This window comes from Vitis vinifera, chromosome 1 (assembly GCF_030704535.1).
Source record: "Vitis vinifera cultivar Pinot Noir 40024 chromosome 1, ASM3070453v1".
NCBI lineage: Eukaryota > Viridiplantae > Streptophyta > Magnoliopsida > Vitales > Vitaceae > Vitis > Vitis vinifera.
Window position 1 is genome coordinate 3,315,902 of NC_081805.1, and position 19,749 is coordinate 3,335,650.

The window sequence follows — 19,749 nt, forward strand, 5'->3', positions numbered from 1 at the left end:
ATTAATATAAAATTATGAAATTAAAAACACTTTCCAGCTGGGGAATTTATCTCCCTAATGGAGACTATCGTCCCGGCCTCATACCACTTTGTCAAAAGCGAGGAATGGGGTTAGACATGAGGAACAATTTTACAAGCAGGAAAAAGGACGATAGAGCCTTCCCTGAACCTGCCCCACCCCGTTTCCGCCTCTAGATAATCATTCATGTCTGCATCAGCCACCCATGGTTTTGGTGCATGCAATTCCATCTCTATATTCAGGCGGTTTATCTCAAGTCATACTTCAATCACATGCTACTAATGGAAAATAATCAAATTTAATGTATAACAAAATTGACTGTGACAAAAAATGTATATATATATTTCAGGATCTGAACAAGTCAGAAAGATCCATGAAATGGTACAAAAAATATATGAAATGAAGTGAACCATGCTACAGATGTACTATGTTGTGGCAAAGGTAATTTGGCGACTGTAATCTTGATTTGTTCTTTCTCATTTGAGATAGAGAGCTTAATGGGATTCCTCATGTCGTAGGAATTGAACCAATATAGATCTTATCTCTGTTGGTATTCGAACGGGACGGTAGTTTTTGTCGAGACATACTCCTGTGGCCCTAGCTTCCAAGATGGGCTGGCCAACAAAAATGAATTCCTAAGCACCAGGATAAGCAAGGAAAATTGAAAATGGAACTAAGCAAAGGTGGCAGCAGCAAACCTCTTCATTTGGGAGCTTGAAGATGAAGTGTTCAAAGTATAAGCGAGCAGCTGAGGCATCAGAGACCCTCACCTTCACCACAAACCTGTCTCCACTCTGGTTGCACCAGAAACACCATGAAAACATCTATTAGCTTTATCTAAACAAGAGCGGTTTTTTCCAAATACAACACCCTGAGTCCTAGCAACCTCAGGGATATTAAGGATATGAAGCTTAAGAAAGTGAATTGAGGAGATACTTTTGCAACCTCCTACATTTTTTTTTTTTTTTTGAAAATGAATGCTACCCATCATCACTCTTTTATCAGGGTGTGTCGTGTAACGTCTTATCTTCCCCAGTGGGAAAACAGGGGTGATTGCTTCTTCAAAAGAATAAGAAGGTTCATGAAAACCAAGAAGAATTCAGGTTTAAATCTGAAGGCCAACAGAAATCATTATTCTTTTCACACACACCCCAAGACAATATTTACAAACTTCAATGTCAAACAGGTTAGAAGTGCTCCACACCCCGTTTGGCACTTAAGAAAATCAAGGAGTAAACAAAAAATTTGAGGACTAGCACAAGGTCTAGTAGTGTGAATATAGTGATGAAAAATGTACTCTCAGAGGTGCAAGGAATTTGAGTGTCAGCTCTGAAAGTGCTACAGCGTCACCAATGCAAGCAACAGCATCAGCATTGAGACCAATCTTTTCCAGAAGCTCATGCCGACCTGATCAGAGTATTGAAGGACAAGCAATCAGTCTATTTTAAACTCATTAAGGGAAAATAAATGACCCTTTCAAATGGTATAAGAAGTACCAATTAACTTATTTTGGAAGGGTGAATCCAACTAATTTCTCATCTCTTAGGTAATGTTCAGCAAGCAGTCACTTTATTTTGGAAGATTAAAAATGTGTGCTGCAGAAATTATTTAGCAAATCTTCATTAAGTATTGAAAAATGGCAAAGAGACCCTCAAGCAAACTACTATGTAATCTTCACCCATTCAGAATTAGAAGAAACACAGCATTCACAGTTTCATATTTATTGGAGATAGCCAATTTTAAGTTCATTTAGAAATGCAAATGACAAAGGGTGAGTCCAACTAACAGTCCAGCTTTACAACAAATGCACAAGATCTATTAAAGGATTCTCTTGTACTTTTCTTTCATCAAAGAGTTCAGATGTCACATTCAGCATCAATCAATTTGGAGATAGTATTAAGTGTTCAGTTGTATACCTCTAGGAAGGTCATTATTTCCCCAAAATCACCTACAATAGCTTTCCAACTTTAACTTAGTGCATGTAACCTTCATACTATAGCACTAAGAAAGACTCACCTGTCTGACTAACAAAATCCTGTGTGACAAGAGAGCAAGTTCCATGTGAATCCTTTGGACAATACTTAATATGCATAGCCCCCATGAAATTCGAACCAATTAGACCATATGCTGAACATTCAACAAAATATTATTTCATCCAAAATTTACATGCATAGGCTGGAGTTTCTTTCAGCTACATGAATTATTTTTCATCATTCAGTTTTATGATTATATTACCACCAATTTTTGACTCAATGACTTAGTACCTATTTGGGACGTGTTATTTAAAACAGTTTTTGATAATAGTTTTAGTGTTTTTAAAAACAAAATTGTGTTTGAGAACTGAATTCTAAAAAATAGCTTTTTGTTCTTAAAGGAAAAAACCATGTTTGGTTGAGTTAATAAACACAATTTTATAGGATGTATTTTAACGTCAATAAACAACACAAATTCCTCTCAAAAACCATAAGATCAATTTAAAAAATAAAAAATAAACTCCTGAAAACCAATCATAAATTTTGATGGATCTACCAAATTTCATATCAAGCATACAAATTTTCACACAATTGAAGCATTCCACATTAGATCTACACAAAACACAATATCGCATTTAGATCTCCAAATTCCTACATGGACCTCACAAATACCATACACAACCAGCAGATCCACCACACTGTCAAAATTATTAAAAAAAAAAAAAACCCCACACAAATCACAAAACACAAAAACTACAAAGCTCAGTGGACAGATGGTGTTGGAGTGGAAGAGGAGAGGAGAGAAAGCAAAATGCAAAAAAGGAGAGTATTAAGTTTGATGGTTTCTGTTTTTGTATTACGTGTAATATTTGGAGGAGCTTGAAGAGAGAGAAGTTCAGTTGGAGAATGAAGACCTCATGGAGGTGAAAAGCAGCCAGCCAATCCAAACATAAAGGTTCTTCCCAACACTTCTCTTTGCCTAGGTCGAGAAAAGTCACCTTTACTTTAAGGTTTTTTCTGAACACATTTTTTTGATCCAGCAAAATCATCCCCATTTTACCAGATCTAGCCAACAAAACTTCAAAATATTGAAAATAAAGGAAATACATAAAAAGGTATGCCAAGGACGTTCTGTTGGAGATGTGTTGGTGGAGACACTCAAGGTGTAGGTTCTTCCATCAACAAGGTGCAGTTTGTATGGAGACATGTTGATGGAGACACTCACAGTGCAAAGAAGGGAGGTGAGAACATGGAGAACACCTATTTTGAAAACACAGAGAGCATCCGCCCCTTTTTTTTGTTCTCTAAATAGTGTCAAAAACAAGAGAAACACCTTATTCTCTAAAAACAGGATTTTTGAAAACATGGAGAACACTGAGAACAATTGTACACTCCTTGCCAAATGTGTTTTCTGTTCTAAAGAACATAAAACAGTTTTCAGAAACACTTTCCAAACAGTCCCCTAGCCTTCCTATAGATGTTTCTATCATAAAGTTCTAGATCTACATTAACTATGATCTCAAAGTGTATATTTTCAAGTTTTCCACTACTTAAGCACATGCTCAAACAATATATGAACTAGAAAATACCAACTGAAAAAAGCAAGCAATGAACCTTGATTGTGAACCTAAGAGAAAAGGCATTGAAAATTGATGATGACAGCAAAATACTTTTTTGTGATAAGATCAGAAGCTTCAGTTGATGACTTCCATATATGTGTGTGTAAGGAACAATAATAGATCTATAACCAAAGTTGGCAATGGAAAATGAAGGACAAAACAAATTCAATGCATCTTAACTAATCTTAGTATGGAGAACTAAATCCAATCACTAGAATCTTCATGAATGATGTGATTTACTAGTGTTTCCTATACATTTGTTTGACATTTTTAGGGTCCATGACCTCTACTTCTACTTTGCCCTGGTTCATATTTTATCCATACATCCACTCAAACTACACAAACCATTGTGGCTATGGCTACATAGGCTTTCAAAGATGGGAATTAATAATTTCTGGTGGGCAACTAATAGTTCCACGGGTAAAAACTTTCTGGATCTAGTACATTGTCAATGTCTGAAAAATGTTAGTAAGGACTTTGAAAGTGTGTTCTTGATATATGAAACTACTTGTGGGTATGGATAGATAGTCTAAGAAACTTTTTTGATTTAAGTTCTAATTTTGAAGTCTTTAACAATACAATCACATTAAGGTAATCAAATCATCATATCCAGAAATTTACCAATCATACAAGAAAACAAACATAGGCAGAAAGCCCTTTTGAAGCATTCTTTTCTTTGGGATAAAAATGATGGGACTAATTGGCTGCAATGAACTTCACTAGTTGAAGAATAGTCATAAAGTTTTATAGACCTTGAGAGACACACTACTTGAGGGACCTAACTATTATCTGCAATTGCAATATCTCCCGTGTTTGCTAAGTATAATCCACAATTGCCCTTAGTAAGTCTACTTGGACCCCTCTCTTTTGGGGCATTCATCCAACTCCCTTCTTGACCCGCCTAGACTTTATCTTTCATAATGTAGGTCAATGCATAAACCACCTTGATATTGAGATATTTATGGGTTTTCAACTTAAGATGATGACATTAAGATTTGAGCAAAAGAAAATCTTTATCTTTAAAACACAACTACCTTGAGGGTTTTCTTCTGAAAAGTTTACTTATACCAAGAAAGATCCATTAGTTCAACCAGCTGTCTAAGCGTAAAAAAGATAGCAACTTGGGCCAATTAAAAGAAGTTTGAATTTAAAACATATGAGTATCAACCGATGACCCAAAAAAGCCCCCAAGTCACAGCTTTTGATTGCTTGATTAGAATTGAATTACTGACTCCTTCATATATATATATATATAACCCTCTTTTACTTTTTGAAAATACTCAAGACCAGTTTTTTATTAAATGCCAGCAATCATAAAATGGTCCTATCTCCTCACATATATACCTAAATCACAGACCTTCTCCAAAGAGCCTCGATGCAACTCTGGCTTTACCAACTACCAAGCTCTGGGAAGTATGTAAACTTGGACTCTTGGCTTGGATGTGACTTGACTTCCTGGAACCTGTTTGACCTACAGAAACAAGCTTTAAACCATGGGCCTAAATATCCCGGTTCCAACCCATAACATCTTATCATTACATAATATTTATGACTCACGATCCTCCTTTGGAGATGCTCAATATGTAGTATGAAATTTTGAATTCATGTTAAAACATGTTTAAATGTGTTTTTTGGAAGACCCATGTAAACATTTTTGCCTGAGAGCTAAAAGTTGAGAGAAGCATGAATTCTATTTTCACTAGTATGCAGGGATTCTTGACAAAATAGGCTCATGGGCACCCTAGGAAAAATGTTTGTTGCCAATTTTCCTCTTGTTAAACAATATTCACAATGAACAAGCATTTTTTTTTACATAGTTTACAAAGGCAATGTTCATTACAATTGTATGTTTGAAAATATCATGAATCCAAAAACCACCTAGGATAAACCCAAAAATTTGAAGTTTGTACCATCTGAAAGGATGAATAAATGCACCTCTCATAGCTAAAGGAAAACAAACACAGACACAAACAAAAACAAAAATACAAGCTTAATCAAGCAATCAAGAATTAACAGCTCAATCAACCAATCAACCAAATGATCAACATTCCAACTGTCCATAGGCATGCACCATGTCAATATTGGAAAGAAATTGTAGGCATATATAATTTTAAGTACAATGATAGAAAAAGCTTAAAACAACAACTGAAAAAACCTATAGTTAAAGCATTAAAATTTCAAAATGGATTAGATAGAACACAGAAACTTGTCATGAAAACAGATTACAGTCCTGTATTTTAATAGCTAAGACATAAAATCCAAGCTGAGTGTAACATACAGCTAAATTTTCTGGAAAAAATGTTCACTCTGTCTTGGGGTCTAGATATAAGTTATAACCCATCAATAACTTTCTTTAATGGAGAGGCTTAGCAAGAATAAGTTAAAAGGGTCTCACCATGTTGACAATAACTTGCATAAACAGCATTGTTTACAACACCATATTGATCCAATTCATAATCCCGGACTTTGAGCTCAACATCAAGGAACCCACTCATTCTGCCAAAAGGAAAAAAGAAACGCCCATACCCCTGTCAATTTTTCTTTGCTTTGGCCACACCAAAAACACATGTTTCAAACTCATGTAATTTTAATATGTGACCTTAGAATTCACAAACCAATAAATTTGTTCAAGAGTCCACTAAGACCCTGCAAAATTTTGATTAGATATGAATCAAAAGCTGTCCAATTTTTCAATTTCATGATCTTTACCCTAAAAAGGTGGCGAAATAAAAGGTAATAAAAATTCATACAAATGTGGATATCACCCAAAACCATGAACGAATAAGCACACATCCCCAATGAAATGTTACCAACGATACCACATATGGTGTCTTAGGTACAATCTAAAACTCAATAATTACTGAATCTACAATCTGAAAGTTTAGTATGTAAGTAAGAAACATGCCAAGAGTTATAATTTTATACCCAGGAGAAAGAATTGAAAACACTAAGGTTTGATGGAAGAAAAAAGAACGGGAAGAATCAATGCGAGTACCCTTTTCCGCCTTTGAAATCAAAAGCAAGTCCACTGGCGCTCCTCACGGCGGGGACTGATCGGAGACGTGGGGAGCGACAATTGCTAGGAGGCTGAGGTGCCGGGAGAAGAAGTGGTGGACAGTAGAGACGGAGGCCCCTTGTGTCGGCACGTGAGGCGGGAACCGCCATGTGCGTGGGGGAGAGGAGAGCCTGCAACATGGATTCTCAGAGTTGCTGGGGGGAGGGAGAGAAATTAGTTGGAGCCGTTGGGCATTTGTTGGCGTTGGATATGATTTTATGGAAAAATAGACTTAATAGGATGTTTGATAAAGTTTAATTTTAAATGTTTAATGACTTAAAATTAAATTATATTTAAATTATTTATTTATGTCCTGATAGGATTTTTCTTGCCAACTGTTCATATGATAGTGGGTATTAAATATCAAGGATCTCCCACCTATTCCCTGAATTTGCCCCTCTTTTAGTTATGGATATCCCATTCTCCTACCAACATCATTAAACAATTGTACTTATGTGACCAAAAAAAAAAATCCGAGGACAATGGCCCTATCTATCTATGGAGTCTGGTGACCAAGTACGGATGGACCCAAGGCTTTCTGGTGCCTCCTTCTTGGGGATTCTTGATAAATATACTGCAATTAAAAAAAATAATATTTAAAATACCATAGTTTGGAAAATAATTCCAATTCTACGGCACTTTTGAACACGTAGGATAAGATATGAAAACTCATTCCCCCTTTCCATTTCCCTTCCCGTTTTTCTTCTCTACATCAAAACTCCTCTGCCCGAAAACCCACTATCCCGCACGCTGATCATGAGGTGGAGATCCTTGCTTCAACACCAATAGGAAGGAAGTGAAGTGCAGATCTGAGAAACCATTGCCCCCGGTGTTTTCTGTAAGTTTTGTGGTTATATTTGGTGGTGTGGTTGTGTTTGGTCACCGAGAAAGTGTGGGAAAGTTGTAAAAAAAATAAAGTTTTTGTTTTTTTTTACAATGAAACTAAGTAGACTAAAAATAATGGAGAAAGTTTTAATTTTTTTTGTGGTTCGGCTTGTTGTGATTCTGTTTGGTTGCCAAGAAAGTGTGGGAAAGTTGAAAAAAAAAAATTTTCCCAATATTTCCTACCAGTCCAGCCCGCGCACAGGGTATCTGTCCAATTTTTTTTTTATTAAAAAACATAAGCTATTTGGTAATCTGATCATGATTTGAGGAGAAAGGTGATCATGATTTGAGGGGAAAGGTTGTGTTTTTCAGCGTGGCTCAAAAATCGTGGATTTAGGGTTTGTGAAATTTAAATCCAATGGCACAAAAGCAAAGAGACCCCTAGACAGATCCAGAAAGCACGGAGCAAAAAAAAAAAACATTTTTTTATTTGTTTTTTTAGGGGGTTTTGCATGGACTTTCCCGGAAAGCAAATGGGGGATGGATTTTCTTGGGAATCAAACGGGGGTTGCAACAAAATAAAAAAATAATAACTTGATTAGATTAGTACCTATAATAATTGAAATTGAAATTTTGTTTTTTTAGGGGGTTTTCCATGGATTTTCCCGGAAAGCAAATGGGGGATGGATTTTCTTGGGAATCAAACGGGGATTGCACAAACTTGGGAATCAAACGGGGGTTGCAACAAAATAAAAAAATAATAACCTGATTAGATTAGTACCTACAATAATTGAAATTGAAATTCAAATTTAAATTCAAGGAGATTCTTCACTTTTTATTTGTTAAAATAAAAAATAAAAAATACTATCTTTTTTTTTGTTAAAATTAAAAACAAATAAGAAATATTTTTATTTGTTTCATTGCTCTCAACTGTTGCAAGAAGGTATGTTGATCTTTAATAGGCAATCCACATACATCAATTAAAGAAATATTTTTATTTCTATATGAATCCTTTAAAGAAATTTTCACTGAAAAATTGTTGAAAGTGTCTCTTGAAGAGACACTTTCAGTATAAACCCAATTTTTTAAAAATTATGAAAGGTGTCCGAATATAATTTCGTTTTTTTGTAATTATGGAAGGTGTCTCTTCAAGAGACACCTTTAGCATAAATTCAAAATTTTCCACTGTTTGAATGGAAATTGTGGAAAGTGTCTTTTGAACAAGCACTTTCAGTATAAACCCAATATTTTTAAAATTATGGAAGGTATCAAGAGACACATTTCACAATTCCCAAAAAATGGAATTATATTGAAGGTGTCTCTTGAAGAGACACCTTCTATTATTTTAAAAAAATTGGGTTTATACTGAAAGTGTCTCTTGAAAAGACACTTTCCACAATTTTCATACATTAAAGAGAGACATCTTTAGCTTTAAAATCATTTCCACAAATAAAATACATATTGGATTTTGTGAAATTGTGTAAAGTGTCTTTCCAAGAGACACATTTAGTATAAATCTAATTTTTTGGAATTCTAGAAGGTGTCTCTTTAAGAGACACCTTTGGTATAAATTAAAATTTTTAGGAATTGTAGAAGGTGTCTCTTTAAGAGACATCTTTAGCTTTAAAATCAAATTTATAAGACATTCAAATTTTTGAGGAAAGTGTCTCTTCAAGAGACACCTTTAATGAATATTGGATTTTTTGCCACGTGGAAAGTGTCTCGGTAAGAGACACCTTTAATACATATTGGATTTTTTGCCACGTGGAAAGTGTTTTTTCAAGAGACACCTTTAATATAAATCAAATTTTCTGAAATTGTAGAAGGTGTCTCTTCAAGAGACACCTTTAGCTTAAATTCAATTCTTTCATGATTTTGAAAATTGTGGAAGGTGTCTCTTCAAAAGACACCTTCCACGTGGCAAAAACTGCCGTAAATCTATCAATATTTTCAAAACTACCATTTTTTAATTATAATTTTTTAAAATTGCCGCAATAGTTAAAAAAGCCCTCCTTCTTGGTGCATGCATGCTTCTAAGCCTAGAAAAGGTCCAAAAGCAGTCAGCTGCTGTTTAGGCTCCTTCTTCCTAGTGTCACATTATCTGAGATATTATATCGTAAGCGAGAATTGCTAGGCCCAGGAGACCGCACGCTCACAAATATGCCTGAGGCTGTATAGTGTACTGGCTTTCAAAGGGGCTGGAGAAGGAGAACCCACATGACCCATTACCCATGCTCTTCTGGGAATTGAACTGGCCCTATTCAACCTGTCTTGTTCTTTGGGGTCTATCCCACTTCCATAAAGATGCATTGTACCTGCCTCCACCGTCTTTCTAACAACCACTTCTCGATCATTCATTAAATGAATTTCCAACACCAAGACTCTCCCTTTTGATCAATTTGTGGACCCAATGTGTTATTTTCATTATCATCATTCTCACTGTAGATGAAAGGCATGGAGCTTTGATCTTTCAATGATATAAAGATCGGTTTACCTTCCACGGATTCCGGTGTTCAATTTTGATGCCTTTCAGTTCAAATCGTTATCCCCATCTACCCCTGTAACTGGACAAATCCAATCTTCAGGATGTGGTTGCCAATAATTTGCTTGCATTGTTGAACTTCAATTATTATGAACAGATTGGCAATCAAATCGACATCTTCTTTTTGCTTTGGTTCATTGTAATTATAGTACAATATCCGTACAACAAACTGAATTCAAATAAAGGAGGAATTACTAATTACCAAGCAGAATAAGCTTAAAATCCTTTTGGTTACTGATGTTTATTCAGTTGCCCCATGTGCGTGGGCAATACTGTGGCTCTGTGCACTTCTGCATTTGCTCTGCATTTAAGTAAAAGATTATATTCATGTGGCTTCATGGTTATGCAAAGTATTGGAAGCCTAATTGCAGTCAAAAAGGCCATGTTGAGTGGAGATGAGAAGGCCCTCCATACCCTTCTTTCACCGACCTCTCCACCTCATGTACCTCATATGCATTTGTCCCCTGCAACATAAGAATTCCCCATTATGGGTTTCAAGTTTTGATGCAAGCATTACCGAATTGAGACATAAAAAGCTTGAAATTTAAAATTGTAGAATAATACTGCATGTTCAGAAAGATTTTCAAAACTAAGGGCCCTGATATGTCCAAATAAAGCACTTAAAGGGGCACCTGCATGGTTTCCAAAGCTTCTGCCTCTGATGAGTTGAAGTCATAGAAGGTGCTTGCTGCTGAAAGCTTCATAGAGAGAAACTAAAAAACAGGAAAAGAAAAAAATAAATAAAGTTCCCACTTTTCAATAGGTTTGCATTTCCATAATGAGATTAATTTCTTGACTACAACTCACTTCAATCTGGTTCTGCAGTGACTGGACATAATTGATTATCACATCCAACATCACAGCCATTCCCATAGTCTGCAAGCACATCCACACAAACCATATAATATGCACCATAGTTGTATTGATTTCATAATTAGTAAGATGTTGGAGGAGGGATTAATAAGATTAGTTCTACCTTATAGCATCCTGGAACCAGGTCCTGCAAGCATCTCAGTTTCTCGTTTATTTTCTCTCTTCTTACCTAGTACAGAACAAGAACATACATAGACAATTAATGGATAAGTTGTTTAGATTTTCATAATCATGGAAATAAAGTTTTGAGGAAATGAGGAAATGATTATATTTTGTTTTTGTTTTGCAAATAATTGATGAAGAATTTTGAATTTTGAATTTTACCCTTTCTGCCAAACTGTGACTATCAGTAGCTTGGCCTCTCTTTGCTCTCACATGGATAACTTCTCTTGGTTTATTGTTTTCTCTCTCATTGCTTCTCTTCCTCTTTCTTCCACCCAAGTTCTGCAAATATCAAAGCAAAACAATCCTATGCTTCACATAAAAGACTGATGCATCAAAGCCTGAAAATAGATACAACTAACAAAAGCATTAAACAAAAATTCAAGGTGCATTATTTCCCTGAAGCTTTAACCTTATTATCTCCAAGGAACTCAGACCCAGAAGCTGGAGGAGATGATACAAAATTCACTTTTCCAGTCTTTGTTTCCTGGCCAAAATCTCCGGGCTGCGATGAGAACTGAAGAACTTGGACAGCACTTAGACCTCCAGCATGAACAGGGCTTTGAGTATTATCCCTGAAGTTCACAGGGAACTCTTGTTGGTGATGTATAGAGAATCCCACATTGGAGAAAGCCATGAATCCGTGACCATTCATGTGGGAATTCTCTGGTGCACTCCGGTTGTTCATCAGTTCCATGTTTGAGTTCATTTCTAAGGAAGAAGGTTTAAGGCTCTGCAAGTTTGCTGCAAACTCTGCCATGAGACAGTGAGTCAGAGACCCAATGGATGGTCTTTAAATAATACCAACATTTGGGACAGCATCTATAGGGAGAGAATTCTTGTACTTCATTAGCTTATGAGATATAATTTCTCATATTATTATAGCTAAATCTGTCTTTTTAAAAAAAATAGAAATTGAGACAAGTGGAGGCACTTGAAAGGGCCATGTGGCAGTTCTAGCTTCTGTAGTTGCATTGCCTCTGGTCCACAATCAGTTCATTGTTCATCCATGTATGGGACCATAACACATCTTTGATTAAGTATGGTGGAAATTGTGGATACATTGATGTAACTGCCAAGATAGGACTTCTGGGAAATGATATTATTTTAATTCAAACATGGTTTTCATTTGGGAATTGCAAGAAAATTTTTATTCTATGTGAGGATCAATTTGTTCAAATTTATAACTGAATTTCCATATGTATTGGTAATTGATGAAACCAAAATTAACTAGGCAGAAAATCATCCAAAAGAAGGGTAACGTTAATTATTGATGGAGCCTTCTAATATCTACCATGAATGTCTCTCTCCATGAGATCAAATCTTTGGCAGAATTGGACTTTGCCCTTAAGTTTTCATAGCAATTCTAACTGTAATTCATTACATTCAACTGTCAAAGTTCATGTCTCCCTTCTTCTAATGTTGATCAATCTCAATTCTTTTACTTTACTAGTTGCAGTCTTGCAGATATCCATGAAATAACATTGCATTTGGAAGGAGGAATTGCAGACACAGAGATGTGGACAACACATAAAAGCGTGCATTCTCTCTGGCCACTCCTGTGTCAAATAAGTCGGTTGTATTAGATATCTAATCAAATTATTCATATACGGATTGGAAACTTATGCCAAGCACATTTAGCCCCAGTTCATTTAATGAGACTACAGTTTGTTAAATGGGGCTTATAGACACAGATGATCAATCAAATCTATGGATAAACATGTCGCATAGATATACTCCATATCGACTGCCTACAGAGAACAGGCAATTGAAGGTCTGCAAGTCTCTGTGAATATGCCAAATTCACAAGGAAAAAGCTTCAGTAACTTTTAAGGTCACCTTCGCACAATTTGATCCAAATGAAACGTGTTCTAGGTTATACACTAGTCCCCAAGGTCTTTTATCTTTTAGTATGCAAAATTTTCAGGACCTACACTGAATGTAATATCGTTGGATGATCACAGCCACCGGCCAAATCTGCAAGACAAACAACAACCAAACAAACAGTTGGACTTTCTCATTGAAGGGTTCCCATTCAAATGCTCCCAACTACATATCACAACGTTTTCTTATACAGTTAATTAGCATTAACTCATATTGTATATATTCAATTCCTTCAATTCTCCATTACTTGATGGTCCACACCCTTTATGGACCATAACATGTGAGTTGTGTGTTTGGCATGAATCAGTATATTATATATCCACTACCCCAATATTTTAAGATATCTCATTTCCTATGGCATACAAATACAAGATCTGAAAACTGAAAACTTAAAAGGGAATTGTATCCTCAATCAACATTAAATTGGTTTAGACCAAATTTATTTCTGTTTTTTTTTTTTGTCATGGTCCAAAAGCATACAGAGTTTGAGTTTGATAATTGAAGTTTTACTGATGAAGAATATAAGTAGATCATGCATTTGGTTCACACATTTTGGGAGGCAGATCATGAAGAGATCGTCTTAACAATTTTGACTCAGAACTTCCCAATTGAGGAATGTCTTTCCTCTATTGGATATGCTCTAAGTCCCATATTCAAGCCCCCTATAGGCAGTCTGTGAGAGAGATTGCTAGACACTTAGAATAGAGGGAGAACTAAGATGTTTATGAAACAATCTTCTATGTTCTTTTTGGAGGGGTTGCATTTATGAAGCAATCTTCACTGTAATAACCCTATGATTCTGCTGCCTCCTATGTCAATTCTGACATTTAAAACCCTGCATGTTCTTAGATCAAACCGTCCCTAATGGTTCTGATAAGAAGCTGTTTTATAGCTGGTGACTGAAATAAGTTTTGCCATAATCTGAATGGTGTGATGCAATAGAACTCCTACTGTCCTTGTAAAATTTGTTGAGGCATGCCCAGATGGCTTGTCTTCTAATTAGTGATTGATATTTGGTCAGGTCGTGACTTCATCCCAACCTTGGCCAGTTAATTTCTTCTTTTGGTTTAAAGAGGAAGTTGAAGATTCAACAAAAGGCGAAAAAGGAGATGCCTTTATTGCACAGTTAGTTTATATCCTCTCAAATTATAAAGATTAACAAACTGATTTTCGGCTTATTTATGTAGTTATAATTAAATAAATGATCAAATAAGGCTTCTAGGCTTCACAATGCTAACAAACAGGTCAAAATTCACTCCAATTTGCACAACTTTTAAGTGGTTATATTTGTTTCGTGACAAACAAGATGTTAATGAAGCCTTTGCTTGAAAGTCTTGTTTGAAAGGGAAGTAGAAAAGCAAATAATCAATGAAAAAAGCAATAAATTAGGAGAAACCAACTCATGGTCCCTAAGAATTTAATCAATTGAAAGCGACATGGTCCATGAATGGACCAGAGAGTTGATGATGATCTCTACTAAGACGTACCAAAACTAATCATATTATCAATGACAAGGGACAACCTTTTCCACTAACGAAGAAATTAATTACTAACTATATATATATATATCCTTTTAAACATTATTGTTATGGACAAACATAAATCATTCATGTTCAATAATTCATGCAGTCTTATTATATTTGTTTGAAGAATTAAGAATCCCTAATTTTAGGGGTTTATTGGTAGTTTGAAGTGGCCCTGGTGGATCGACCAATGTCCCCTAGGCTACAAGCCTTGGCCCATGTTTGAGGAGACTCCGACCTCCTCCATGTGGGTTCATCATGGGGTTGGCCCAGTATGAATAATGGGGCCATGCAAACTACCAAGTCCCAACCCAAGCGTGGCCAGTTGGATCATGGACTTCTATTGGCTGTTTGGGAATCTTTATATCATCAAAAGCCCAAACTAGAACAAAGAGAGTTGTAAAGCAAATGGGGATTAAGGAAAAACTAAGAGCACCAAAGATAAAGGCATCGTCGGCCTCATTATTGTTTGCTGCTGCCACAGCAAGTGAAGCTCACGTTTTGAAAGTAGGAGTCAGCTCCCCACCGCAGGACACTGTGTGCTCATTTTAGAGGTGTCCATGTCAACCTCGTCACAATTATTGAAGGAGTGTGTCCTATGACCAGTGGCTCAGTCCCTTCTCTGTCCAGAGTCTGGACTAGTCCTGACTATCTTTTACATTCAAAACCAGATAAATGACAAACCAACTCTGTCCACTAATAGAGCCATTGCTCATTATGGAAATCTCTCTTTTTCCACGGGGACGACCACTGCCCACACAAGCATAATCCCCCTCCCCTTCAATAATTGATCCTCACCTATCTCATTTGAGACCCCCACCAGGGCCAACACCCATTTCCAATCTCCTCATTGTGGCTTTTCAGTAACTTTTTCTTTGAATGACCACAAAAACAGAGGCAAATCATTCTAGTAGAAAAGTGCTTGGTGAGTGAAACTAACCACTACTACACATCCACTCAATTCCAACTTCTATAATGGTCTTACAATCATACAACTGTTGACCTGGTATGCATGTGAACAGTCCTCTCAAAGAGTCAATTTTAGCTGCAATGGCAATTTCCGCTTTCACTATATGACCCTCTTTGGGTTTTTGAGGACTCCAGGATGGGTGCCAGGATGCAGAAGTGCATAAAAAAATAATAATATTATTTTTGCTTGCAGCTGCGGGCTTCCTTTATCTTCTAAGGCAACCAGTATTTCAACATTTCTAACATGCATGTATATTCAATTATCGCCGCCTTGTAAAGGAAAACCTAAACGTCCCAAAGTTTTGTTGTGATGTCCTCCATATAATATTTTGTACAGTCAGGCACGTTTCTCCTTATAGAAAACCTAGTGATACAAGAAAAAGGAATATAGTCTGCTGGGCTGCTGACCTTTTATCTTTTTTCCTTTCCTTTTACCTCCTCTACCGCTTGCTATGGATAATTGACCCATAAAAAAGTACTATACTTATGGCAGTTTTTTCCCATTCAAATATCAAAGGACCAACACTACCTTTATCCATATGCAACGCCTATATTTCAGTCTCAAAAACAGTGGTCAAGGTCTTCTTTTGCTTCAGGCCTTTCTCAGTTCCATTAATCAGTCCATGAAAATACATTTGATGGGAAGTGTTGTGGACCAAAACCACTGGTTTAAAAGCGTGGATATGCAACTGGTATAATATAAAGGGGGTGGGGCACACCACACCCAGTTGATATACCAGTCAGGTGATCACGATCATGTGATTTCGCTTGGATCTTGATTGGTGGTTGGGGAAAAGACTCTGTTGCTTTTGGGCATGACAAGGGGGAAATATAACCATAGATATAGGACTAGGACACATCTTAATTTTATGTCCACCCACAGAAACGTGTTGATATGCCATCAAGACACGCTAAGATGGTTCTGACGAGAGGGTAAGTTTGTGAAGTCACGTAGCACATTATCCACCTAGCGGTGACCAACCCCAGCCCGCAAAATTCTATTCATTAAGTATCAAAAGGCAAAAGCACGTGGAAACATGAAATGGGGATTGTACTTTTCTAGTTTTCGAGGTGGAGCTTCGACCATGTTGGAGTCTATAAATTTCTAGCGGGCTGTAGTTTCTCTTGCTTTTGGTAGACACACGGGAAACCTCATTGTCATACTCTCTCTGTCTTTCTTTCTCCCCAAGTGTTGTGTTTTTACTTATGGCCACAGTTGCAAAGAGGATTAACAACTCTAGTGAAGAAATTGAGCTTCGAAGAGGACCATGGACTCTTGAAGAAGACACTCTTCTCATCCATTACATTGCTTGCCATGGTGAAGGCCGTTGGAACCTGTTAGCTAAATGTGCAGGTAAAGAGCTACTCAGTGACATGGATTACAAGTTCATAACCAATACCCTGATTCTGTTGCTTCAATTTTTCTATTTATGTCAATTTTTTTATTTTTCATTTTTCAGGATTGAAGAGGACTGGAAAGAGTTGCAGATTAAGATGGCTGAACTATTTAAAACCAGACATCAAGCGTGGAAACCTTACTCCACAAGAGCAGCTCTTGATCCTTGAACTCCATTCGAAGTGGGGTAACAGGTGAGCTTGGGGATTTTGATTTATTTTAGACAATTGAACTTGGTTTATCCGTAAGTGCTATTTTTTCATGAATTTTCTAATTGGATTGTAATTTCACATTCTTATGGTTATTAGGTGGTCAAGAATTGCACAACATCTACCTGGAAGAACTGACAACGAGATCAAGAACTACTGGAGAACAAGGGTGCAAAAACAGGCAAGGCAACTCAAGATCGAGTCTGATAGCAAGAGGTTCATCGATGCGGTTCGGCGTTTCTGGATGCCCAGATTGCTCCAAAAGATGGAGCAAGCCTCTACTTCTTCAACTGCTGCTGATACTGTGACTACCAACACTACTAACACCACTACCGTGAATTCCCAGAGCTCAACTATTCCTGCTCTGCTACCCAACCAGATCACTGTCTCATCATCTCCCCCACAAAGCTCAGTCACTAGCCCAAGTATTTCTACATCAGATTCCATGAAAATTCCACTGCTGCCAGAAATTTCGGAACACCCAACAAGTCCTTCTCAAGCTATTGGCAACACTGTCCACAACAACCCCGTTATAAATGATTGTTCCTATGTGGACAGCAGTGTCTATGACATGGAGCCTTTGGCTCCTTCGTCAGCAATAGGGACTTATGACTTTTCATTGTTCTCTGACTACCAAATGGCAGAAAATGATTGGATAGATCTGTGGAATGTGGATAAATTATGGTAGTTTAGGGGCACCCAAGAAAATAACGGGAGAAAAAGAGAAGGTTGTGATTGTTTAGGAAGTTAGAAGACACGGGCATCTAGGGTGGACTTGCTGTTATGGGAGGGTCCACTATCAGTTCATGACTGAGACATGATATTCATCTACATATAGGGTTATTTTACTATTTGATAGCTCAAATATTATAGTTTTAGGTTGTGAGTTTGTGACGTATATATGTAATCAACTGCAATAAAGCAAAGCATTCCTGTGGGTGTAGCTCTTCTGATCTGTCTTATAATGGATTCTCTGTTCTGAACTCACGTCTAGGAATCATTGAATGTATTGATGCTGAGAAGAAAATACAAGTAGTATTCTGTACGTGAAGTTGATTGAAGTTGGAAATTTCTATTTTTCAATCGAGGGCAAGTTTATGTATTTTCATTCATTGGTTGTCACCACTGCATATCTACAGGGGAATGAAATTATTTGATCCTTGAACCACTCTGATGCTAATGGGAAATGATCAAAGGTGTAGTCTATTCAATGGAATAACAGAGAGGAAATGTCACCTTAAAGGATCAAATGTGTTGTCACTTCATCTAATCCTGCAGATGCTAAGGATTTATCCAAATGTTTGTGATGGGCACATGGGGGTTGACCCAGCGAGTGGCGGACCGGTTCACCACTAGGACCCGAGAAAATGATTAACTGAACCAGAGTTTGAGGATGTGGTAAAAGATCTAGTTTTAACAAAAGGTAGAAACAGTACAGTTTGATTTTCATTTTTCCCCTTCAACACCTTCTACGAGTGTGATAATCATCAATAAGTTGTCCTCATAATCATTCATTCAGTTGATAGAATGGCTATGTTAGAGAGTCAAAAAACTCAAACTAGCAAAAATCACAGCATTCGCAGTAGGCTATCAGATAAGATGGATGATCATGGTGAGCTAAGGCAGAAGTTATTTTTTAAAGGATTGATTTGACTAATGACAAGCATGCAATGGAGTTCAACTCAATTTAAGAAATTAATTGGAAATTTTGGAACTTCCACTTTGTCGGCTTGTAAAACCTTCCTAGCAAATCAGTGCGTTATTATCAGATAAAATGACTAATACTAAGGTCTACGGTCTACCCCAATAAAAAAATTCCTGCCTAGAAAAAATAGCTTATTTCGAGTCATGCATAGCCAATGGCAAGCTTGAGGTAGTACTCTGCACCCGGACGAAGAAAAGTATGAACTAAAAAATCCCTGGTAAAGGAATTCAGGAAAGTATATTTTGTATTGTAGCAGTAGAAAGAATTGGAAAGATATCGATGGACATGACCATTCCAAGAAAGATTGATATGATTTAATGAGAAGGCCTTGCGAGGGTTTGTGGGAGATTCCAAGTTCAAGTCACAATGGGGACAAAAAACTTACCTATCAAGAAAATAATTTAATGAGAAGGTGAACAGTCTAAACAATGCCCGGGAATTTTCCATGGCCAAGAAAATAGGTGTGATTTAATTTGAGAATTGAGAGACTTTGACATTTTTACTGGCTCGATGATCTATAGAATGCCTAGAGGTAGTCCAAAGAATATGGCCATTTTAGCCATGCGGCAAGACCACTCATATTGCCTGTTAATTCTTCAAATAGAGAGAGATTGAAGTTTTTTCGGAGTGCCAACTGTGTAAAAGGAACAGCAAATGTAAACCTGGAAAGAATTCATTGCCGTGTGCTAGATACAACCAAGGGAGACATTTGATGCAAGATGGATCCAAAGCATTCACTTTCTCCCCATCTCTCACGAGAAAAAAATGGGAAATGCTTGACTTAATGGGAGAATGGAACAAATGGTTAGGGAGAGACGTTCTAAAACAAGAAAATATGCACCATCTGTGTGAAATCAATGACCATTTACGGGTCCAAATGGCAACTACCCAGGAAAAACATAGTGGACCATCTGGAATGAGCCAGGCTGGAAAAAGTTTTATGTATACCCGGCCACACTATTCCTTTAATAGTTCAAAGGCGTGCTGATGAGTAGT

General features: G+C 36.8%; 3 protein-coding genes across 4 annotated transcripts; 1 reads left to right on the plus strand and 2 right to left on the minus strand.

Annotated features, from left to right (window-relative positions):
* Positions 1–297: 297 nt before the first annotated feature.
* Positions 298–6,895, minus strand: LOC100250950 (acyl-acyl carrier protein thioesterase TE3, chloroplastic). Of its 2 annotated transcripts, XM_010648235.3 has the most exons (6): positions 6,606–6,895; positions 6,006–6,106; positions 4,968–5,072; positions 1,316–1,425; positions 717–812; positions 298–632 (listed from the first exon to the last, which is right to left on the minus strand). In XM_010648235.3, the coding sequence occupies exons 1-6, from the start codon at positions 6,803–6,805 to the stop codon at positions 513–515; spliced, it is 732 nt and encodes a 243-aa protein (XP_010646537.1). In that variant the 5' UTR covers positions 6,806–6,895; the 3' UTR covers positions 298–512. The 2 variants fall into 2 exon arrangements, with proteins under 2 accessions (XP_010646537.1, XP_002283545.3); XM_002283509.5 differs by lacking the exon at positions 4,968–5,072 and having other exon boundaries at positions 6,606–6,892.
* A 3,235-nt stretch (positions 6,896–10,130) lies between these two features.
* LOC100264677 (transcription factor bHLH75) lies at positions 10,131–11,879 on the minus strand. The gene is made up of 6 exons (XM_002279376.5): positions 11,480–11,879; positions 11,230–11,349; positions 11,009–11,074; positions 10,840–10,908; positions 10,665–10,745; positions 10,131–10,496 (listed from the first exon to the last, which is right to left on the minus strand). The coding sequence occupies exons 1-6, from the start codon at positions 11,825–11,827 to the stop codon at positions 10,404–10,406; spliced, it is 777 nt and encodes a 258-aa protein (XP_002279412.1). The 5' UTR covers positions 11,828–11,879; the 3' UTR covers positions 10,131–10,403.
* A 4,540-nt stretch (positions 11,880–16,419) lies between these two features.
* Positions 16,420–17,998, plus strand: LOC100259502 (MYB-like transcription factor EOBI). The gene is made up of 3 exons (XM_002279397.4): positions 16,420–16,797; positions 16,904–17,033; positions 17,148–17,998. The coding sequence occupies exons 1-3, from the start codon at positions 16,650–16,652 to the stop codon at positions 17,734–17,736; spliced, it is 867 nt and encodes a 288-aa protein (XP_002279433.1). The 5' UTR covers positions 16,420–16,649; the 3' UTR covers positions 17,737–17,998.
* Positions 17,999–19,749: the final 1,751 nt, after the last annotated feature.